Genomic DNA, 25,431 nt, shown 5'->3' on the forward strand with positions numbered 1-25,431 from the left:
TCTTTCTCTCTTTCTCTCTTTCTCTCTTTCTCTCTTTCTCTCTTTCTCTCTCTCTCTCTCTCTTTCTCTCTCTTTCTCTCTCTTTCTCTCTCTTTCTCTCTCTCTTTCTCTCTTTCTCTCTCTTTCTCTCTCTTTCTCTTTCTCTCTTTCTCTGTCTCTCTCTTTCTCTCTCTCTTTCTCTCTCTCTTTCTCTCTCCCTCTCTCTTTCTCTCTCTCTTTCTCTCTCTCTTTCTCTCTCTCTTTCTCTCTTTCTCTCTCTCTTTCTCTCTCTCTTTCTCTCTCTCTTTCCCTCTCTCTTTCCCTCTCTCTTTCCCTCTCTCTTTCCCTCTCTCTTTCCCTCTCTCTTTCTCTCTCTCTTTCTGTCTTTCCCCAAATGTATAGTCCCTCTTTGTGTTGCAAGATAACATCCTGACATTGGAAAAAGTATTTTTAGAAAATCTAATATTTGCTATAATAATACTGTTTAAAAACATCCTCTTATCTTCACTTTCTTTAGCTAATCTTTACTGTTCTAGCTATTCCTTAAAATGTATATATCCTGCAAAAAATGATGGAACTATGTTGGCTTATCAAAGACAACATTTTTTCAGGGATAGTCACTGCTTGGTTGTCTGTAACTAGCTCTTGGGTTATTGGCCCCGATCAAAGGTCTAGTTTAGTGAGCATACTGTTCTCATCAACAAGAGTACATACATACTTTTTTGCTTTTTATAACTGTTGTTAAAAATCTGTCAAAGCAAATCTTTAAGCTTTTTATTTTGCTTTTTCTCAGAAAATGATGAAGGATAACAATCTGGTCCGCCACTTAGATGCTTGTGAAACTATGGGTAATGCTACAGCCATCTGCTCTGACAAAACAGGGACATTAACAACCAACCGGATGACGGTTGTCCAAGCCTATGTTGGTGATGTCCACTACAAAGAGATCCCTGACCCAGATTCTGTACCTGCCAAAACCCTTGATTTGCTGGTTAATGCAATTGCTATCAACAGTGCTTACACTACAAAAATTCTGGTAAGTAGGCTTTTTCTGTCAATAAAATGAAACATAGCAGGAGAAGTTGTAATTTTTTAAAGCAATGTTAATTCTTTAACACCCTGTTGTTGATTATGAAGCATTAAATACTGTTGAGGTCATCAAAATGAGAACAGGTGCTGTACAAACTGTATGTTTTATGTTTTTCTTTTAAGAATAGGGATGTGCTTATAAGTACAAGACCGTGCTACATTTAAAGAATTTCTGCTATTGTTAGATTGGGATGTTCCAGTTTTGGTGCAGGTAGATTTGCTAACACAACTAGTTTTCACTGAGACTTCATAAAATCTTTTTGTGTGTGTCTTAAGAACTTTCAATCAGTTCTCAAATAAGACAAATTGGATTGGTTAAATCAGTGAGGTTAATGATCTTTATTCATTCTGGCTTTAAGTGAATTACATTCATCAGTATTTTATTCAGTCTGTAAAGGAGGGCAAAATGGAAATACCCTGTTTGCTTGTGGCATTAGATTCTTATGTACAGAGCTAATTGTGAGGCCAGAAACTTTTGCAATTCCAATAGATTTGTTCTTTGAAAGGTCAAGCTTAATCTTAATATTGCAGAACAAATACACTTTTTTTAGTTTATGTATTTATGTACTGTGTTTTTTATAGCTCTGTGCTGAGCTGCATAATATAGTCTTGCATGCACTTCATGTTAATTTTAAAAGTAGTCTTTTAAAACACAGTCACAGAAAACAATTGGTGAAATACTGCTGAGTGCTGGAGCATCTATTTAATTTCATTCTTGCTATGTAAATATATGGATACTATGGGAAGGTGTTTTTGAAATGAATGCTCCTGAGAATTGCTTAGCCAGGGTTAGTGTCTGAAGTCAAGCCACAGCTTAAGCATGCTTCAGTCATTTGTGCTGTGATGCACTCGCTCTTGTGATCTCACCAAAAGCTCTCTGGAAAGGGGAATGTGGGGAGAACCAGCCCCGGAGGCAGCTTGAGTGGCTTCCTACATCAAGAGCAGGCAGGGATTTACAAAAATGTTTCATCAGCTCAGAAAGATACTGTTAGTTGCCACCTTCCAGCTGCATTCAGCCAGCAATGTGTGTACCTATTCTGTTGCACTGTAGAGACAAATAGCTCTGGTCAGCTGAGGCTGGAGCTAGCCTTTCTGACTTTGAGTTCAGATACCCTGTGAGTTCAGAGCTTACTCAACTACGCACCAGCTTCAGCTGTGAGCATCCAACTAGCAGCACCAGTTGTGAATCTTGGACTTTATTCTAGTCTTTTCCTATGGTCTGTCCAGGTCAAAATCAGCCAGGGTAGCTGAAATGAAAGATGGGCCCTCCATTCTCAGGTCCTTCATTGTAAATGCTGTGTCACACCTCACTGTGGATATTTTATGGCAGTGGCTTTTGTAATCTAGTTTGCAAACATCATGAAATTAAACAAGACTAAGTGCAAGGTCCTGCACATGGGCTGAGGCAATCGGATGCACAAAAACAGGCTGGCTGATGAATGGATTGAGAGCAGCCCTGTGGAGAAGGACTTGGGGCTTAGTGAATGGAAAACTGACCCTGAGCCAGCAATGTGCACTTTCAGCCCAGAAAGCCAACCGTGTCCTGGGCTGCATCAAGAGAAGTGTGGCCAGAAAGGTGAGGGAGGGGATCCTCCCCCTCTGCTCTGCTCTTGTGAGACCCCCCCTGCAGCTGTGCCCAGCTGTGGGGCCCCCATCATCAGGACATAGACCTGCTTGAGTGGGTCCTGGAGGGCCATGAAGATGCTTGGGGGTCTGGAGCACCCCCCTGTGAGGACAGGCTGAGAGAGTTGGGCGATTCAGCTGGAGAAGAGAAGGCTCCGGGGAGACCTTAGAGCGGCCTCCCAGTGCTTGAAAGGGCTACAGGAAAGGTGGGGAGGGACTCTGTCAGGGAGTGTAGGGATAGGATGAGGGGTAAGGGTTTTAAACTGAAAGAGGGGAGATTTAGATTAAAGTAAGAAATTCTTCCCTGTGAGGGTGGTCAGGCCCTGGCACAGGTTGCCCAGAGCAGCTGTGGCTGCCCCCTCCCTGGAAGGGTTCAAGGCCAGGTTGGACGGGGCTTTGGGCAGCCTGGGCTGGTGGAAGGTGTCCCTGCCCAGGGCAGGGGGTGGGACTGGATGGGCTTTAAGGTCCCTTCCAACCCAAACCACTCTGTGATTTGTAAATTATCAAGAATATTTTACTATTGCTGAATGAATCATGCTTTCACAAATCAGTGTAACATTTGATTGTTGGGGAGAGGAACATAGATCTTCGTTATTTTAATATTGTTACATCTTAAGTAAGCTTAGGTACTTCCTTCTGTAGAAAGAGAAAGAGAATAAAACATCCTCAACATGCAGTCTGGGTTTAAGACAATCTAATAGAGACAAATTGGGATGAAGGATAGTAGGTAGCTGTATAAATTTGTGTTTGTATAACTGCTACAGTGGTAATGCTAGTCACCAGCATCAGTCCTAGCTGTCACTGTGGAGTTTGGGAGAATGATACCAGTGTTGGCAGAATTCTCCCCATATCTAAGAAACAACAAGGCACAGGCTGGCAGAGTGGTTGGTAGTTAAGTCAGGGGTGACTTGCAGAGCAAGACTCAGTGTCAGCTGTGCTTCATTTGGTTTATATTTTGCTGTTTATTTTGAATGCTTGAGATCAAACACAGTAACAAAGCGTTTCTGTTCAACTTCCATAACCAGCTTGCCCTCTCTGAGTCTTGGAATGGATTTAGGTTTCTGTAAGGCATGGGAAGGCATCAAACTTTCCAGAGGGATGCATCTGTATCAGACAGCTTAATGTTCTTTCTCTTACAGTAGTCATTTCATTTGGCTGAAAAATTTCAGGTCAATAGTAGTTCTAAAATTTCGCTTTGGCATCAAAAAATTAGTTATTTATTAGTCTATTAAAAAGAGTCAACATTTCACCATTTCTTAGCTTTGATTTAGATTTGGGATAATTCTTTGCACGATCAATAAATGGATTAAATCCTCTGGAAGTCATCTTTGTGCTGGGTGCATATGAGATAGCTACTTGAATTTATCTGTGTAAAATTAATGGGGATTTTTTAGCTATTATAACTGCATCATAAGATCAAGCCTTGTGGTATGGACCCCATGAGAATAACAACTCTGGTATCAGAGGAGCTATTTTTATTCATTGTTTATAACAGACAAGCTAAATTTTAAGATAAAAGGTATTGTTCAATAGCCCTCATTCTTTTTAAATCTTAAATAAATAGAGTAAAAAAAATATACGTAAGGGAGTTGTTTTCAGGGTGAACTACATGGAATTATTTTTCTAGCTGCTAATGCTGAATGCATACTTGTGCACTCATTCTTAGAGCGTATTTAATCAAATTGTGAATATCATCTCAAACCCAAAGGGCATATAAGTGTTATGTCACTAAGACTGAATTTTACATATTCTATTTTTAGTTATCTAGTTATGGATATGCTGTAAATTGGGCTTTGTATGAACTTCTGTTCAGCGTGATCACATATGGGACCATAAAATTAGTCAAGATGCTCTGCTGAATGAGAAATATTCCCTCTTGCATTGTCTTTTGATTAAGGGGCAATTGAACCATTGATAAAAATATAAAAAGAAAATAATATCACTGCTTGGAATAAAAGGTTTGAATTTCCCTGAGAAATTAAACACAAATTATTCCAACTGAACAATAGCATCATTAAATATAGTTCTTTTTAATGCTTTCCAAGGATTAAGTTACTGGGTGAGCTGATTTTTGCATTCCATTAGCTTCAGAGCTGCTTTCAGGCTATTTATGTGAAGCTGTTGTCCAGAAAACCTTTCTTTTCCAGTGTTCATGTTTTAGATAGCTTTTCTGTGTCGGAATAAAATTTAGACTTCATACATTTTTGCATGTAGCTGTGATGAGGACTGTAAAGCATCTCTTACTCTGAAAGCTAAATTTGCATTTTGGGAATACTTTGATTGCACTTGGAACAGAAGTACATTGACCTTGAATATCTTGGAGCACTACTGAAACAGAGACTTCAAATATCAAAACTAGTGATTTGAACTCTCCTATTGAGCTCTGGTTTGCATAAATTCAGGTTTAATTAGAAAAGTATTTCTTCTTCCAGTTTCCTGAAAACTGTCAGAGGGCATAGATGACATGCTTGCTGGATGGGCATAATGTGCTCTTACTAAGAAGAGATCACAGTTAGTATTTGAGTGATTTTCAGCACCAGTGGAAAAGTCCCAGCTGAACCCTTTATTGTTAGGATCTAACCACAGGCATTTCATTTGGTACTTGATAGGTGCCTAGGGAGCGAAAAAAGCTACTTATGCTTGTATTAGGTGAATATCTGGATCTGCATCAGGAGGACTGTTTTCAGTTCTAACGATCTGGAGTATCATTTACTGCAGTTGCACGGTATGTGGCACGGTGTAGCAGCATCCTTTAACTGAGGATCTTGAAGTAAAAGACAGAGATGTCACACTAAAATGCAAAACATTCACTCCCTTTCACAGCTTCTGCCAACTTAGGAAATGAAGTAAATATATGTTAGTTTATGTATTAGTAAATGTTAGTCAAGTAAAGAATGTTACCTTGTAAACGTTTTGGAACAAAAAGGCCTCATGGGGCAAATGAAGCAAAAAACAGAAAAAAAAAAGTAGATCATTTTATTGCAGCCAGAACAGAGAAAGAAGTGTTACCTGTTTATTGTATGGCAGAACACCTGCACATGACACTCTAATGTCTGTCTAAGAAAATGGTGAAGTTACCAAAGTTGCTGCCAGCACCCAGATTCCAACCACAGCCCTAGATGAGGGTCTTCACTGTAGGCTGACAGACCTCTCCTCACAGAGTTCCAGGGGTGGCTTTGAGGGCCCCAAATAACCCCATCAGGGAGGAACAGGGATGCCCCACAAGCATCCTTGAGAGGAGTTATTTCTGGGGGAGAGCAATGCTTACCTTCCGTGGGAGAGTGATGCTGAAGATGCAGGCTGGCTGCAGGGTACCTGGTGTGTAGCACTAGGATGGAGCTGCAACATAGACATAGCCATCAAGGTTTATCAGGAGAGAAAGGAAGGTGTTAATTCACCTTCTTACTTCGTGTAATTACTTTTTCCTGAATATATAATGAATGATCTTGTTAAAATAAGTGGAACAAAATTTTAAACTTCTTTATGCTGAAAGCAGTTCAAGAGATTTTGGCACAAAATTTTATTGTTAAGAATAAATAGTTCTTGTAACTGATTGTCTGATGCAGAGTACTGGAATGAGTGCACTTCATGCTTTCTTGGAGAAAAGGGCTGGAGGGAGGCTGGCAGAGCAAGTAGGTAACTCATAATATATGAAAACCATAAAAGAAATTACATTCTTCAAAAGTGAAATGGTAAAATTAATGGAAAATAAAATTTTAGAGCAACAGTTGCTTTGTAGGAATGGATTAAAATCTACTGTGGGTATTGAGAACATGGATGTAGTAGCCAGGTGAAGGGTTCTTTTTATTTGTGAGGGATATATTTGCATCCAAAAGAAGTACAGCTATCTGGGTTGGGAGACATAATGTTCCTGTCAAAAATACCTTTAAAAAGGTATGCGAAGTTCAAAATACACTTCTCTCTTACCCTTCTTCTTTTTTTTTTTTTTTTTTTTTTTCAAATGTAAAGACTGGATTTCAGTTATGAAATACATGAATTAATCTTGTCTATTTTTTATTAATCGGATGAAAAAAATTGCCTCAAGAATAATACATATATGTACACACATATTATTTAGCCAACAGAAATTTAGTGTAATTTCCTTATACCTTTCATAATTTCATCACTTTCAATATAGCAAGGCTTTCCTGAAAAGAGTTTTAAAGTGGTTTGGGGGGATATGCATATCTGGAAGTTTCCTACTGAATCATTTAAAAATTTGAGTAGTAGTAGGCTGGTTTATGGATTTTTCCATACATGTCCCCACATTAATAGTTAAAGTTATCAGGATGGAAAAGAGGATTGAAATGTCCTATCTTTTTAACAGTAGTTGCTTGCAGCTCCCTAATGCTTGTCTGACAGAGCATAGATCTTTTATTTTATCTGTGTATATACATATATTTATGTGTCTTGTATTTAGATAAAGCCCTGTTTTCAAAATAGAATGGAAGAATGAGACCCTAACTGTTTTGGAAAGATTGTTTATTTCATTTTTACACAAAGCTCAAAGCCAATAGCTCAGATGATGCCATATCTATCAACAGAAAATCAGCAGAATTTATGTTTCCTGAGGCAACAGCAAAAGAGCCTGTACTTTATTGTAGCTGTCTGCCAAGGGCAGTCATGCTATATGAACCTGCTATTGGATGTCACTAGAATTCTCTTCTTTAAATAAAGGAGAGCCACGCTACATTTTCAGTTATTTTGATATTTGAAACTGGAAAGATATTTTTACTCTTATGGTTTTCTTAAAACCTGTTCTCAAGCTCTTTGTTTCTTGTGTTAAAATACAGGTAAAAATGCCATTTGTTTTTACTGTACATGTAGCTTGAGGTTATCTCTTATTTTATCCGGTTCACCCATTGCTGCTAAAAATGTTTTAAGTTAAAATAGATACTTTAGAACACCCCAACAAAAACACATACACAAAAAATGAGGACAGAAATGGGGACAGAAGTAGTAAAAAAAATTAATAAGGATAGATTGAGGAAAGCTTTCATTTATGATAACATTAAATGACAACCCAAGTTAATGGCCTGGCCTAAATTCTGTTTTATTCCTTCTGTAGTTTCCTACCATTAACATTAAGCCACAAATACAACTGGCAGCTGCAGTTGTTGACTTGAAGGCTGTGAGAAAGATGGGTCATTTATCAGACAGACAGTCAAGTTGTCAATCCGGGTTGACCTGCCTATGAGAAAGCAGGTCAGCTCTGGGGAGGAAGAGGCAGGGGAAGAAAGAATGAGAACTCCAGAAAACAGAATGCTGCAACAAGGGCACTTTGAGCAGGAAAAAGATAAAACGATAATATAGGGAGGAAAGGTGATTATAACTTGGCAGCAGCAGAGTTTGCAGATACTCTTCACAATGCACTCCACCTTTACGGCTGCGTGTCTTTCCCTGGTTCACTGCTTCACGTTTTTCCCACATCGAGTTGCAAGCTTTGTCCGCAAGGAGGTTTGCACTACTAATTTTGGTATAGAAGGGTTCGAGTGAATTTTGACAACAGTCTGAGCAGAAACCACCTTTCGTAATGGTTTGATTTGTTTTTTTTGTTTTGTTTTTTTTTTTACCTCTGCTTTTTTTCCTCAGGCAATGCTCAAAAATAAATTCTACCTTTAGATAATGTGTCAACATTTCAATAATTTGTGTTTTAAGGATGGGGAGGGGGGCTACTGTTTGACAGCCATTTGCTGTAAGGGTAGGTCCGTGGAATGTTTTATCCTTACATAATAATACTGGAAATGCATCACCAGTGAGAAACCTATCTGGGCTGAATTCTTGCCGTTTAGCCAGTGTAACAACATTGGAGTGGCTGGTTGTCAGTGGCATCTGGCTTTGGATGAGGGAGGCAAGAGGAACAGGCTTGAATCATCTCCCTGCGCTGTCACCGTGGAATATGTTTGGAATGGCAAAATTTCACAGACAAATGTACTGAGAGGAAAATCCTCAACTGTTAAATATATTGATGAACTGCTGTAGTAATTCAGAGATATTAATTTTTTCAGTGTCTGAAAAATAACAAATGGATTTGTATGAACTCATGAAGCTCTGCTCCAGGTTTTCCAGTTCTGAAATTGTAGGGGTACAGTAAGTTACTAAATGTACAGCATGAGGAGAAACACAGATGAAAAACTTATTTGGAGAAAATCATGCGGAAAATCAATGCATGATTTTCAGGGTGGCATCTTCCAACTCAGTAGGGTTGGATTTAGGTCAGTAAGGCTGTCTTATGAGGAAAAGGGTAGTACTGTAAGTCTTTTATTAGCTACTTTCAGCACAGTAGTTTAGTAATGGAAATATGTGAAAATTGTCTATGCTCTTGTTTTTGAAGTGCTCAAGTGATGGCATTAAAATACAGTCTGGGACATTTCTGCATCTCCAGCCAAATGCTGCGTTTGAGCCAATTAAAATTTTAAAAGTATTTTATTTGATCAAAAATTGATTGAACTGATTTCTAAAATTTGTATATTTTGTAAGAGTTTTTACTTCATAGGCAAAATTATTACCATTATAGGTAAATATATAACAATCAAATTTTCCATATTTTGTTCCCAATGTTATACAACTGTATAATGTAGATATACATTATAGATGGGACAAGACAATGCAGGTCAAAGTATCTTTCTATAGATAAGCAAGAAAATCATCACACACAAAAAAAATCCCAACAATATTTTCTTTTAAACTTTTTCACAAAGTCTTTGGTAAGCATTTTCTCAGAATAAGCTAGGAAGGAAAAAACCAACCTATGGTGTGCATATTATTTACTGTGTAAATAATAATTATTAGAGATAATAGATCATGTAGTTAATTGTCTCTGCTTCTAGGAATAGTAATTAGCAGAGTAATGATCTTCACACATCACTTGTCATTGAATTTTTATATAAGAGGTACAAATATAGCTTTTCTCACTAAATTAGATACTGAGTTAATAATTCAAATAACTGTATTTAGAAAAGACTACTTGAATGTGTAAAGCATCAGACATGTTGTTATCCCAGTCACGCGCTTTCTGCCCTCGGGATGCAGGGGCTTTGTCTTCTAGCAAAAAGCTTTTTTTAATAAAGTCTCCTTTTTTGAGAGTTGTGAGTGTGGGGTAGAATGGAATCAGCTGCCCAGAAAGCTTCTCAGCAGTTGGCTGTGGGATGGATTTACCTACGCAAAGAGGGATTAGGGAGCAGAGATCAGAGCAGGGCTGTCCTGTGAATCTGCTACTGGTATTGTTAAACTCTGGAAGCTTGCGTATTTGCACTAGTGGCCAGATTGTCAGAGGCAAGGCAGGTTTCCCCACAGTATGGCAGAAATATTACAGGTAGAGAAGGTGAGATAAATGCGCTCAGAGCTAGTTCTTTTGCTGAAGTTCTCATTATACAGTAAACTGTAATTGTAAACAAACTTGGCAATAGGAGGACTGCAGCTCCTGACAACTCTTTTCCTTAGCTCCTAGTTTCCTTTTCTATCAAAGAAAGGGGTGGCTGTTCTGCCTCAGCAACAAATAAATTTAGGAAGAGATGAAGGGTAAATAAAATAATCCTGCACCATAGAAGGTAGCATGACAAATTATTCCCATACTGGCTAAAAATTTATGATAGAGAGAAATCATAGTTCTTTATTTTCTTTCCTCATGTGATAGAAAACAAGGTAATAAAAAGCTTCTTAATACTGTCCTTCTTTGCCTTCACATTTTGGTAGTTGCAGATTCCATGTATTCCTGTTGGAATAAATAATCATTGCAAGGTTATAAACAGGACTGACACTCACCTGGAAGCTTTTTGTTACAATAATATAATTTACCACATTAGCTTCCCCCCTGCTTGATTGTATGAAAACGAGTAAATTAGATTTTAAACTTGCTATGATGCAACAAATGTTTGTCCTGTTACCTTGCATAGGATTTTCTTTTATGTTATTTATCTTACTTTCATGTTCTTGTTTTCCACTCATCTTGTACTGGCATAAGATGATTCACTTACAGGGATAACTGCCAGCTATTTCCAAATACACCTGTTGATGAATGCAGCCTTTAAAAGTCAACATTTCCTGCAAGTGTTTTAATTTAGATACAGAAATATTGCTTATTGTGGTCTGATGATTTTTAGGACGCTTTTTTTTTTTTTTTTAACAAAATATGTTGGCACAATGAACAATTGTAATATTTATTTCTTTTCATGCTTGTGATACCCTACTGGGGTAAAGTCATCAGACTTTGGAGCTGACTGATAGGCTGGTTAGAATTTAGTGTTAACACTTAGTAGGGGATATTATCAGGGAGCATGTTTTCTTGCTGGGAGCTATTGTTTTTACATGAGTGGGTGTAAACCACTTACTTCAGGCACATCTGTTTCAATGTAGGTTTTCTTTGTGTTCTCTAGCATGAGGAACAGGAAGACAGTAATTTTAAATGCGATAATAACAATTTTATAGAAAACGGGAGTGGTTTTATAATCAACGATACACAAACAGGCTTATTAGAAAATACGTGGTGGGTGAATCACCTCATAATGAAATATGACATTAATTTTCTTTCAGATTACATAAGTATATAATATAATACAGTTTTTACTAAGTTTGCTTTTTACTCTCAGAACTGGAATGTGGTTTATTCCTCTGGGGGAGAACCAACCCAAAAAACCCACAACAGTTCAGCAATAAAGTATATGAAAGAAAACATCTTTCTAATTTCAAAGCAATAAATGTACAGACGTACTTTACAGACTTGAAAAATACTTTAAATTGACTTGGCACTGCTGTTTGTGAATGAAATTGCACTTAAGATTTGTTATATTTCTGTTAGTGTAAGCAAAATATAATTTTTACTTTTCTTTTAAGTCACAGCTAGTCCTAGAAGGTTGGTATTATACAGCAAGTAGAAAAACTGCTTTAAATTCTACTTCCCGCTTTCTTCTGCAGGTAGCCCCCAGTCCTAATTTTTCTTTCAGGCTTCCAGTTTTCTATTCTTGTATGTGAAGCTCTTGGCTTCTCTGGATTCCAATCAATCATATTTCTGTGTTATTTACGAGTGTGGGAAGGTGTCCAAAAATGATGGCCTTTCTGCTTTTAGACATGGTACCAGCTAAGCCAGAAAAATCTGTAAAATGGATGGGATTCTGAAGAACTGTAACCACAGATTCTGAGCAAACTGCAAGGGGCACCAACTTCTCAAAGGCATATGACTTTGATGGGTCTGATTTCTCAGGGGCATATGACTTTGATGGACAGAAGGCAGAAGGCATCTGTTACATAAAATCCTTTTCCCAGCTGGAGTCTAGCAGAGGAAATGGAAAGTTTTCAAAGGAGAGGTTGCTGGAGTATTGTAACATAGTCAAAACTATACTGTTCCCTAGCATCACTGAAGACATGACAAACCGGTTTTGTCAGACACCTTGCGTGGAAAAATTAAGCTTCTAGGGGGAAGTTTTAAAAAAATGAGGACAGCTATAATAAGTACTACTACAAACCTGTCCCACGTGTCCAAGTGCAAACACACAGCAAAGGAGTATGGCCGGCTCCTGGCAAGTCCTTATGGAGACACTGGGACATCTCATCCATCTGAAATTATGAATGCGTGTTGGGCAGTAGATGTAGATGTAGCTCATTGTTCATAATACTGAATGAAAACATTAAGCATGTTAAAAAGTCCCACTGCTTATTTCTTATGCCATTGTTATTTTTCTGTGCTTTCTACTTATCCAAGGGAGCAGAGAATTAAGTTACCTTACACTTCCCTTCACTCCAAAAAAGAGTTGACAGTGCTCAGTGCTGTATTTGGAGGAGGTGAGAGACAATTTTTTCTGGGAGAATTTTACTGTAAAGAAGGACAGGATGTTCAACCTCTCCATCATTCCTGTCCCATTTCCTTCTGAATGAATAATCAGATAAAAATTGGCTGCAGTCTTGCACTCTGCTATTCTGCCCCGCAAAGGCATCATTCTTAGCATCCTGACAAGGAGAGGGACTGGCCAGAGGACTGAATTCGTAATGCATCGCATCTCAAACATTACCCCACCAATCATGCAAAAAAATCCCTCTGAGCAAATCCTAGATAAGCATTGCTATGATGTATTATATACACTTGAACTCATGCATTTGCCTTCTAAAAAACCAACCCCTAACTAACCAAAACCGATTTAAAAATAATTTCAGCTGATATGTGCTAGTATAAAGAGGAGTACATTTTGTGTGATAAGTGAAATAGCTGCTGTTAGTGTTTTTAGACTCATTTAGAAATGGATGCTTGAAGAACCCTTTTCCTTACTCTGGAAATGAGCACTATTAACAGACATCTATAATTATGATGGGCTATAATCAGTAGCTTAAGTCAAGAGAAAAAAACTTCTTTTTACATTTCATGTGGCTACATTTGCTTTGCACTTACTAAATTTAGCTCCTTAAACTATAGAAATTGTTTGCAATTGTGCTACAATCAGAAAGACAGTGAGTATTAAGACTAATTTTTGCTTTAGTTTGGTCTTTCTAGAAATTTAATTTTCCTATGTGAGATATATTTAATAGAAAATTAGAAAATCTGTAGTATGGATAAGTTCTGTATAAATGAAGTCTGTATGTGTAAATCAGTTACCTGTAAATACTATTTATTCTTTTAAATTCAGGTTTTTGATGTGCAAATGTACAGGCCATACATTTTCTGGTTTTGGTTGTTTTTGTTGTTGTTGTTGTTGTTGTTGTTGTTGTTGTTGTTGGTTTTTTTTAATGTGATGATTAAGGTTTTATACAATATGATCATTATCACCTTACAGATTTTTCAGCTAGTGGCACTGGCATTGGGTTTTTTTTCAATTCATTAGCCTAAAACAATGAGTTAATGTTTACAATGCACTACAAGATTTCCAGTTCTATTTAGTAAAAAGCATAGAGAAGATAATGAAAATTAAAATGAGAGTTGATATATTTAGATAACATGGAATACATAATGTGTGTTTCACAACTTTGTGGCTGAAATTAATGTTCAATAGCTAATAGAGAGCATGTGTGAGATGTACTTCAAACTATCAGTGGAGGTGTTTTTAAAAAATGTGATTAATTTTGATTAAAAGAGTTAATAATTAAAAGTGAGGAAGATTGTGTAAGTGGAGTTTTGGTGATGACATGTTCAGAAACATTGAATAAGGTTTTCATAGGCAACCTTGGTGAGGGAAAGCCTTGAGATGCTAGGGAGAAGGCTGCTGATAGATGACTAAAGCATGTATTTAAGTGGCTCAGAGGACATTTTCCAAATGTACAATTTCTAGTTAGATCTCTGCTATATCTAAAAAAAACCCCATTATCTCTATTTCCTCAAATCAAAAAGATGAGGTTTCAGCCCTAAAACAGATGTGTTAATGCTTTTAATGCTAGCAAACCTCATGTAAATCCCTAGTATTGGTTCTAATTTGGAAATACACTTTTTAAACTGCAGATGTTGCCTTGAAATTGAATTTTCACTACCTGATCAGCTCAACATCATACAATTTGTCTCCTGTCTCTGTTTTCTCTGCAACACTGTCTGCAACACTCTTGAAGCCAGTCTAATATCAGCATGCAGTAAAACGTCAGTTTAACAGATCTAAACCAAGGTAGCAGATGTTTGGGTTGTTGTTATGGAGGTACCAATTACAATTCTGCAAATAAATGCAATTTCTCTTTTGCACTTAAAAATGTTCAGCTCGTTTGACGTTCATGAAAATATAGCATTTGCCGAATAGATTGAACAAATTATCAGAAATTTATAAAATCTATTAATCTGTTCTTAATTTTAATCTATTTGGTTTAGAAATGACACATTTGTCACTCTGGTCTGTGTTCCAACAATATTGATAAGAAGGGAGAAACATGCTCTTGCTTCTTTCTCTATAGCTAGAGAGAACTGAAACCTTGTACTTAGACTACATTTAAAGTAAATGAGTTGTAAATTAAAGTAAGTCAATGACAACTGCTGTGTATATTTATTTTGATTGTATAGGTTACTTGTCAACAGCTCTTGCTGCACTTAAACAAAGCTGGAATGGCACTGGTATAAATTTAACAATTGCCAGTTCCCTGTGAATATGACTGTAGAAAAGGACAGGAATGGGGATTTTTAGTGTCCAAATTTGGAAATGGAATACATAGTTTTCAAAATTTGAGAGCAAAATTGTTATTAAGTGATACATTTTAAGCGGAGATATTAATAGTTTTGATCAATAACAATATGAAAGTCCCTACATACAGACAAATAACATCTTATAGTATAATAAATATACCAAGATGCTTCTGGGGAAAATGTGGAGGAAAATCTGTGTCTGTAAAATTCAGTTTAATCTCATCTGGAAACAGTAAGGGTGGAGTATCCTAATCATAACTGTGATTAATCAGTAATGTCATAGCAAGGCAGAGTTCATTCTTTGCACTGTAATGTGGTGTATTAATATACCTTGGTTATCATTTGAATTGTTGTCATCTGGAATGGAAAAATTTTTAAATATTATTTTTCTTTTTTAAAATAAAAGACATCCAGCATTCTATTTCAATTATTTTGATCTTTAAATGTAGCCTACTTATTACAAAAGGAAAAATTTCAAATTAGAGAAGAAAAATGGATTAGAAGATGAAAAGACTTATGTCTTTTGATTATGGAGCTGCTAATGAACTGGAAGGTACAAGTATAACATACATGTCAATGTTTGGTTACTTAGAATAAGTATTGGTCAGTTACATGTGCAGGACTTTACAAAAAGGTATTAATTATAAAAAGTTATCAGTTAATGTTTTCATAATTTGAAACTAGAAATCCTTGCACTGTGCCCAGTTCAATTAATTACATAGTTAACAAAGCTAAATTTAACTGTTTATGTATCTCAAAGACTGCTTTTACTATAGCTATCCCACTTTTTCTCTGGTTGTGAAGGTGAAAGAAATAGCAATTTTCATTCTAATTTATTCTAACAAGTTCTTTATATCTAGGAGTAATATTCTTATATGAATAGTGCAGATTGTTCATATGTGTCATCATTTTGCACGTCTGAAAATTTATGCACAGACAACATAAATGTTTCATCTGTATTTTTAACTTGCATCCTCTGTTCTCGGGAGTGAATTGAAAACTATGATCAACTATGGACTAGCAAAGTGGATAGAGAGGTGGATTGAAACCTTGCCTCGAGTGAGGTAGGTTGAAGCCCAGCAGGTCTCAGGGCACTGTGATAACAAAGTCCAGCTGGAAGCTGATCACTAATGGTGTATCCCAGTGATCACCAAGGGCGGCCAGTTCTGTTTCACGTCATTAAGGATCTGGGTGGTGGGGCTGAGTGCCTGACATGCAAGTTGGAGGTTGTGAAAACTGAGACTGTTCGACCGGGAGAAGAGAAGGCTCAGAGGGGGCCTTATCAACATGTATAAATAAATACCCGATGGACGGGAACAAAAAAGATGGATCCAGACTCTTCTCAGTAAAAGGCAAAAAGGCAATGAGACAAAACTGAAACACAGGAAATTCCATTTAAATGTAAGAAAATATGTTTTGCTGTGAGGATGGTCAGACACGGGCACAGGTTGCCTAGAGAGCCTGTGGAGTCTCCCTCCCTGGAGGTATTCAGAACCCAACTGGACACAGCTCTGAGAAACCTGCTGTAGTTGCAGCTGCTTCAGCAGGGGCACTGGGCTGAGATGGTCACCCCGCAGAGGTGCCTGCTTGCCAGCCTCAAGTACTCAGTGATTCAGTGAAAAATGTGTACAGACGGACATATCCATCTTTTACCTTTAGCTAGTGAGAAGCAGCAGCAGTTTTCATGTTTGTGGTAGTATTTTCTTGCCTTATCCTTTTTTTTTTTTTTTTTTTTTTTTTTAAATTTGTCCTTCAAATTAAATGGTAATTTCATTATTTGCCATTAAAATTAAGGGCAAAGTATTAGCTCTCTTTGTATGTAAAAATAGGTAACAGTCAATGAGAGAAGGAGTAGAGACTGTCACACCAGCCTTTCCGTCTGTTCTTCATGCATGATTTCATCTTCTTTCATAATCACTCTTGAGGGAATTTATGGATAGTATCATTTTTATCTTGTTCCTGTTATGTGAGCTGAAACAAGCATGAGTCCATATTCACTGAGCCACATCACTGCTGCTCTCTTAACTTTGCCATGTTGATAGGAAATGTCACACTACATTACATAATTGCAGCTGGCCCCTTTTAATATGATTATTGCCTTGCTATTATTTGAGGCAAAAAGAGATGTTGATATATATATATAATGTTATATCTCACTAAACTGGTATCCACCTCAAGCGCTTGCAATGAGAATTACGTGGTACCACAGCATTGCATTAATTAAATAGATTGTTGCATCATTTTCAGATCTGTCTTCAGATAACAACAACAACAAAAATTATCCTCCTAAAAATTAAATAATTATCTTGAATCAGAGCTAATCTGATGTAGGAAGCCTGGGTTTGAATATCCTCCAACTGTTTGGTAGATCTAATTATGCCAGTTGTACCTAAATAGTTCCATCATTCTGACTACCGCACAAATATATTGTTTCTTACACCCTGTACAGGACTGAATCGAACATTCCTGTTACCAATTTCCTAGGAAGTTTGAGCAGATCTGACAGTTAAGTGGTTGTTAAGTAACAAAACAGGGGCCTGTGCTGGAAAGCAGTGCCAAATGACACTGCTGTCACTAATCAGAGGAGCCTGCTTCATGTCAGCTGGAGGCTGCAGCACATGTCTGATGAGGGATAGGGAAGTCTTTTAAACTGCTTTTCTATTGCTACTTCTTTCCTGCTGAGACAGCATAACCGAGCTCGGCAGGATGTCCTGGTCAGTCTCCAACCATGAGAGATCTGAGGGATATCTTGTGACTTTGTTAAATTTGATCTGCCACCAAGCTGGGGTCCTGACTTAGGCTTGACATGCAATATAAATGTACTTTGAGACTACAATTTTACTGCAGTGTAGAGGTCTTGAATAATGTGAGACTGCTGCCTGCATTCAACATGTAGTAATTAAGGGGCTGTACAGTAGCTGCTTCGCTGAGAAGGCAGCCTCACCAGCCAGTAGTATTAAGCAACAACTTGCAAATGTATCGCTTTATTAATAAACAATGATGTTGTTTACATTTCTGATTTTATTCTTCAGATTTTATATCTCTTGTGAGTACTGAAATACTTTTCCAGTGTTTTCCTTTTAGGTTGACTAGAGCTGAAATGTGTATCGGACAGGCAAATAAATCAGTGCCTATCAGTCAGGATTTGAAGTAAATTGCTTTGATTTTGATAGGCATATGATGGTGGCTGCTGGTGCCTTCAGCAAATAGTGAGAACTTGAGGTGACTGACTTGGTGCACATTTTCCCAAGATATGAAGCTGCTGTGGCTATCAGGGAAGGACAATGGGAAGCATTGTGGACAATGGGAAGCAAAGGAATTAGCTGTTGTATCCATCTTTTCAGAACAGAAATATGGGACACACATCAATATAGGGCAGCACTGGTGAAATTTCAGATACTTGTTTATTTATGTGATCCATTTATTATTTCCCTCTCCACATTCTCCTTTGTTTTAGTCCTATTTTATGCTAGGGAATACTGCTGATGTGCTTGATTACCAATACAAATCAGTGTAAACCCACTTTTTTCTTAATCTTGTTCCTCCCACTGATTTTGAATTCAAATACTCCATGTCCTCCTGTCTGTGGTGAAGATGTTTAAGTGTCTAAATCATGTAGGAAGTGTTTAAAGAAAGAGGGAGAGACTCGGTAATAAGGGGGGAATGTACTAAAACCAGTTTCCCTTCTTCCATCACCTTCTGTTTGATTCTTCCTGTCTTTTTCCTACAAAACATGCTGTTGATAATACCTGAGCCCAAAAAAGATGCTGCCATTAGAGGTGATGATTGTTTTCTTTTTTCCCATGAGCCTCCTCCCTGTCAGAAACTCTTTGCAATCAGATTACTTGTTTAAGCCTATGACCTTTTTATTTTAAATGAGCTTTATTAGCATTCCTCAAAACATATTACATGCCACCCTACAATACTTTACTGGCTTCTGTGCAGCACTGTGTAACACCATTGTGTACTGTGTGAAACACAAATCCCGTTATATTTAGGAAATATGGCCACTCTTAGTTACCAGAGCATGTGCAACATCTATTAAATGGTTCCCAAACATTTTTTGTTGTCTGGTTTAGAGCCAGATTCAAAATGTATGTACTATAGGGCTTTAAAATGATGAATGTGTAATCACTGGACCCCAAAAATTATGTGTTATGGAGCAAACTGATCCAAGTCATGAATTTAGAAGCTCACCATCCCTAAGGGGTGCGGACCTCTAGTTCTTTGGAGTTGAAATGCTTTGCTTGAGCTTAAAATGAAGTAAAGGGAGACATCCATATCAGTTTAGTATATAAAAAATTTTCATCCTCTGAAGGTAAAAAGGAGATAATTTTACTTTCTGTTGAACAGTCAGGGTATAAGTGAATGGGAACACCTATGTTAGTATACTCAGCTGTGTGCATAAGAATAAAATAATCCCCATCAAACCTTAAAACTTTTAAATGTTGAGCTTTAAATATTTGTGAGTGAGATCAGAATGGTATGTAAGGTTAATGCAGTCTGTTTCTTCTGATACCAAAACGATTATGCAACCAGCTCCAAGTTGTTAACTGTTCTTTTTCAATCCTGTATGCTGATCCCAGTTCAAACTGACTTTTGACTAATTTAACTGAATTTCAACAGCCTTGTACCTTGCAGTGATGATGCTGAGTTGTAAAATAGCATGTATGTTATCAGAAAGCATGTTACTTTCTGTGCTCTGTATTAAACAGAGGCAACTTATTAACATGAAAAAACTACTTAAGATTCCAAACAGTCTGAGGATAAATTGTGATATTCCTCATCAGTCAAGTCAATAATGTTATTCTAGATGTGTCCTCCAGGGTATCAGAGAACAGAACCTGAACAAGATATAAAGACTAATTTTTATGCCTAAATAAAGACCTTGTGAAAGTAAATTCATAACGTTTTAACAATATAAAGCTGATACCAGGTATTTGTAGTGAAATTTGTCTTTAGGGCGGTGTTTTATTTTGCTTTGTTCTAATCTACAAAAAGATTTTTCGAGAATTCTAATAAAATGTTTGGTGTTTGGCTAATTAGTATTATCTTAGTTGTGTGTTTAATTAATAGGCCTGTTGTGGTCTGCCTGGAAAGCCAGCAGTATGCTATGTGCTCAGACAGTGTTGGAAGTATAATGTGGGCAGAAATTCAGTAAAACCAAAGGAGAGTTCCACAGTATTGTTTGGGAAGAGTCGGGTAGGATTGGATTATTAAGTTAGTTTTCTGAACAATAAGTGAAAGTGTCAAAAAAGTTCCTGTAAGAGAATCTTTGCATGTCAAAACCAGCCTGTTTCCAGACAGGCTCTGACAAAGTTTCCGTTGCATTCTTATGCAGGGATGTGCATTCCTATCTCATTATGCAGAGGTGATACTGCTAGAAAACAATAAATACTCTTAGAACAAATAATAAAGAACAACAAAGAAGATAAAGCAATTTTGTTTCTGGGGTTTGGCATCCAGAATCCAGATTGTAGCTGAAGTGAAGGATCTGTGGAAATGGTCATACTGCGAAAGACAGAAAAAACAGTGTTACTGTTGTACTTCTGTAGCTAACAGGATCCCAGAGAAATCGTAAATGAAAACTAGAACAACTGATGTCTAGTATTACTGCTTTCTTACTGTCAACACATCTTTTGAAACCGTTTCCTGTTTTGTAACTGAAAATTTTATTTAGTCAAGCAAAGTTTTAGATTCTTAATCCTTGGCTAAAAGGAACCACTTTCATTTTTAAGTTTCTCTCTAAGATAAACAGTAATTTCTAAATCTGTCTTGGTTGAGCTTGAAGTCCATTGAATAAACCTGTATCTACAAAAAGCTGATACATTTGATTATAAAAGTAGTATGTTTTAATCTTGCTTTAGTTGCCTTCTGTTAAAAGACTGGTTCAAATTATGTAATGAGGAAATATCTCTGAATTTGATAGGACTATAGTTTTTAGTAGTTCTCCTTTTTACAGTACTAGGAATTAAAAAAAATAAAAATATTACATGGTTTGAACAGCATTCATCCTTTTTAGTTATTTTAAATTTACACATACAGTGTTTAAATATACAGAGAAAATTCCTGCACATCCTGGGCCATTTTCTCTTTTTTGAGTAAATAGAATGCTCATTTTTTGCAATTTAACTTTACTTTCCTCTGCCTATTGTGAATGGAGTTGAAATGGAACATTCAATGTGGATATAGTGTTCTAGCAAAGTTATTTTTTTTTACCCTAATAAAACCGGTATATTTACAATCATCTTTATTCTAAAGGAGTAGTTATATCTGTAGAACACAGGAGAATAACATAAAACAAATAAAGAGTTCAGAAAATATATGAAATTCTAATATTTTAATTTGGAAAGACTACTTGGATCTTCTTGCCAGGTCCTCTCTTTTAACATCAAAAGGGGCAATAAGAAAAATGAGGTTTAGGAAGTGTTATGGTAAAAATGGAAGCATTATAATTTCCTAATCTATTTTTTAAAATTGTAGCACCTCTTTAAGTTTTGCCCACAGTTTTATCTTTCTTCCTTCTTAACCCATTTTATTAGTCAATTATTTTCCAGGGAAATAATTCTGAAAATCCCTTTTGTAAGTAATCCAAATTCAGTATTAGGTCAATACTAGCTTTTAGGTTGGTATTTTTAAGGCTTAATAATACAGCTATACTTTGACCTAGAAACCTATTTTCATTTGATACTTGTAACAACTTTTTTTTTTTTTTTTTAACATTTGCCTGAAGCTTTTTACATGCAAGTATTTGTATTTATATATATATATAAAAGATATTTAATATATATTTTTATTTATATTTACATGCATGTATTTATATTATCACTACATAATTAATATAAAGACTTGGAAGACACATTTGAAAACTTTTTGCAAGGATCATTGGAAAGTCGTTACTGGAGGGACATGCTGGATCAGTCCCTTCCTAGTAGAAGATTGTACAGTCTGTAGCTGTCTTGTGACTAGCAAAAGATCCTTCATTGAGCTCTTGAGAAACAGTGCATTCAAAGCTCCTATTTGCAAATCACAGCTCAAAGGCTTTTTCTCATAAGTTGTCAAAGGGTTTTCATTCTCCAAGGAGTCAATGAAGTTATTCCTAGTTAATTATTCAAAAGTAACCCCTTTGGGCTGTCCTTTTAATTGTTTTCCAGGTGCCATAAACTGCAGATTTCAGCAAGAAATAAATTTAGATACAGCACAGTAGGAAGTTTTAAAAGCCAGCAGCTTCTGCAAAGGATTGTCAAGAACAATCTGCAAGGAGACTAGTTTTGGCATATAGATTTTGATCTGAAACAGTACAGGAAAGGAAGTGCTTCTTGCCAGCTCTCACCACCATATGCTTTATTATAATGTAATGCACAAAAAATATGGAGACAGCAGCTGCTCTAGAGGGAGGTGGCCACTTGTTAGATTTTGAAACCTTTCTGAAATGTCTTTTCGTTTTCTTTTCACTGGTATTTTTTCCCCTTGCTTACGTATTTGCATTCAAAAGTCGTTCACTACAATAAATCTATTTTTAGACTACAGCAAGAAGAGGGAGGGCATGATCTACTTTCTGTTGAAATGAAAATAATTTTAAGACTCTAATATTTAGTTTTATATATTGTGAAATGTGGGTAGATTTTTTATTTTCTCAATATCCATTCATGTCAGGGCATGATGAGATTGTGTGTTTAAATTAACTGTTGTCTAGGGATGCAGTGTCTTGATCACATTCACTTTTAAGTCAGTGTCAGGATTCACTGGCTTCAGTGGCAGAGAGAACCAAAGAATAAATGAGGGTTTAGATCTAAAGTGGAAAGAGTTTGATATGTTATGCACAGAGAAAACAGTTTTTCCTAGCATCGCTACCCAGGCAGTGAAGTTGATTGTTCTGTTGCTTTGAGAAACATGAAGTTCTTTGCATGTTTCAGGAACTGTGTGCCTGCAAAGTCATGAAAATGAACCTTATTTATTTAAACAAAACTGTATTTTAAATGGTATTTTTTGACTCCTAACTGAGATTTTCATGTCCCCTGAATGTAACAGTCCTTCCAGATACACATAACTACAAGCATTTGGGTTTTAAATTAGGGATTCTTAAGTGAATTTGAGAATCCAGAGGGAAGTTACATCACAGTATAATGGAATTATAGCAGGGCAAGTTGTTATTGCATATAATAAAATTAATATATCATATTAACATTTTTGCTGAGTGCCAGTGTTTCACATTGACCCTGGAGTAATGCTAAAATGTCATAGCAACACAGATGTGACCCATATAACTCAGTAAAAATGATGGTTCATATAGAAGAAAGATGTTAAAATTATTTTTGGAAGCATAAATCTCTTTGAGACAGCAATTATTAGATTATTGCTAACCATAAATACTCACCATAATCTGACAAAGAAATTACACTAATCTGTCTGTCACCAGGTATATGTTTTCCTGGTGATACAAAGATGATTCTTATGGAAAAATCCGTTTATTTGCTTACTTCAGTTCTAGCCCATTCTATTATGATCTACCTGACCGTCATTTTTTAAACCAGCTGCAACTGATGATTTTCTGGAATAAATACTCAGTAATTCTTACTTAAAGGTTCCCTTTTCCCTTTTTGTGGCCATACTTGTTGCAAGAATTCATATCTAAGTAGCATTACTGATTTGCAACTGTAATCATTCCTTACGTTACCCCTCATCACACTGAGGGGGTAACATGGGCAATTCTGTCTACTTAGGAATCCCATTTCTGAAGTAGACTGGATTTTAAAGTCTATAGTAAAATTAAACATGGATGCTGAATATAGTCCTGCAGTCCTAATTCTGCAAAGTGTGAGGCAAAAGTTTAACTCATGCTGAAAATGATGATTTACGGTCTTGTCATGAGGCAAATCAAAATCTACTTTCAGTGCAAATTAAAATTGTGAAAGGACTTATCCTTCTTTTGGTTCCTGTAAGTATAGTTTAGCCCTATCTTAAGCAACAGTTTTCTAATTCTACTGAGTACAAGAAAATTTAAGTTATCAGCAGTCTATAGTTCACACATTGGTCACTTTAAGTCAGCCTAGAGTCTTGACAGCACAAGAATTTTTTGTTTGGGGTGTATTACACCCCCAGGAAACTTTGTAAATTAACTGTATGTTTTTTGTTTATAATTTGAATGGGAAGGTAAAGCCTTCCTTGTCCCTAGAAGGACCGAGAATTGTCAGGAGTTGCAAAATGTTTAGCCTGCTCCAAGCAGCAGACTAAAGTATGTATATTCTTCTAGAAACAGGTACTTTAGATGTACAACTGTTACTTTATAGATTGTTGGAAATTCCTTTTTCAACTGACATTTGCTGTTATGATTGTATGAAGATTTATTTTTACATTAAAAAAGCCTGGTAGAAAAAAAAAGGACAGATCTTTCTTTAAGTCACCATAATAACCAAAAAAGTCAGCAAAACAATATAATTCTAGGCAAGTGAGAAAAGAAAATTCTCTGTTTGTGACAAATGAGAATTAATTATTTTTGAGCCTAAAGAAAGTTACTTCATTTTTAATGATATATTGCCTAACCATCACAAGCTATTCAACTGTCAATGACTAATTCAGAAGAAAAGAAATGCAAGAGGCCAAATGTAGCTATTTGTCTAGAGACATTTTCCTCATTGTGAGAATAGCTTCTTCAAGTCTGTTAAAGCTCTATGGATTTTTTGCTAGCTTTTAAAAATTAGAAAGCACATGATTGCACAGTTAAAGTTTCGGATCTTAAACTGTATGCTGTAACTTTGTTATTAATAGTTCAGAAGGCATTGTATACTGCTTATCGTTAGAGAAATTGATACAGAATTTTTTTCTTCTCCAGCCACCAGAAAAAGAGGGTGGCCTGCCTCGCCAGGTAGGCAATAAGACGGAGTGTGGCCTCTTGGGATTTGTCCTGGATTTGAAGCAGGATTATGAGCCTGTTCGGAACCTCATCCCCGAGGAGAAACTCTATAAAGTTTACACGTTCAACTCTGTCAGAAAGTCAATGAGTACTGTCATTAAAATGCCAGATGGTAGTTTCCGAATGTACAGCAAAGGAGCTTCTGAGATTGTTCTGAAGAAGTAAGTTCAATGGATTAGTTGTGTTTTTCCAAAACGCAAAACGTTCTGACACTAACAAGACATATGTGGGAATTTTGATATTTGAAATTTGCCACTTACGGTAGAAATTAGACACACTTCAGTAGTATAAGCTGTTACTGTTCTAATTTTTTTTTAAGTGCTCACTCTTGCAAAACTGTTTGGCTTCGTTTTCTTATTGTCTAGCCAAAGAATTGAATCTGTGTTTGGTAGTTTACTCATGGATTCTTTATGTTCAACCCATTTGGAAAACAAGGATTTTTCAATTTAATTTTAAGTTGTCAGCTCATTAATTGCACAGGTATTGAGGAAATAATGGATGAAGGGCTCTTGGTGTCCCTGTAATGTTACAAATGTTACAAACAAATTCTCTGATATTTCAGTAGTGAATCTTCTTGCTTAATCTAAAAATTTACATTAGAAATTTAAAACTTGCCATCAAAAAAAGGAAAGTGTTGAATGAAATGAGCTAATGCAAAGAAATACTTTTCAGCAGTCATGCAAATACACAATCGACATTTTTTTTTTTTTTTTTTTTTTTTTTTTGAAGGTAACACATGCAAAAT

At 36.4% G+C, this 25,431-nt stretch overlaps 1 protein-coding gene across 1 annotated transcript in view; it reads left to right on the top strand.

Annotated features, from left to right (window-relative positions):
* Positions 1–25,431, top strand: part of ATP2B2 (ATPase plasma membrane Ca2+ transporting 2) — a 428,819-nt gene that overhangs the window by 347,813 nt on the left and 55,575 nt on the right. Inside the window, exons 15-16 of the mRNA XM_026857617.1 lie at positions 773–1,015; positions 24,606–24,848. Coding sequence (XP_026713418.1) covers positions 773–1,015; positions 24,606–24,848 — 486 coding nt within the window. The remainder of the gene's footprint in view (positions 1–772; positions 1,016–24,605; positions 24,849–25,431) is intronic.

This window comes from Athene cunicularia, assembly GCF_003259725.1.
Source record: "Athene cunicularia isolate RWA chromosome 12 unlocalized genomic scaffold, athCun1 chr12_part1, whole genome shotgun sequence".
Classification (NCBI taxonomy): domain Eukaryota; kingdom Metazoa; phylum Chordata; class Aves; order Strigiformes; family Strigidae; genus Athene; species Athene cunicularia.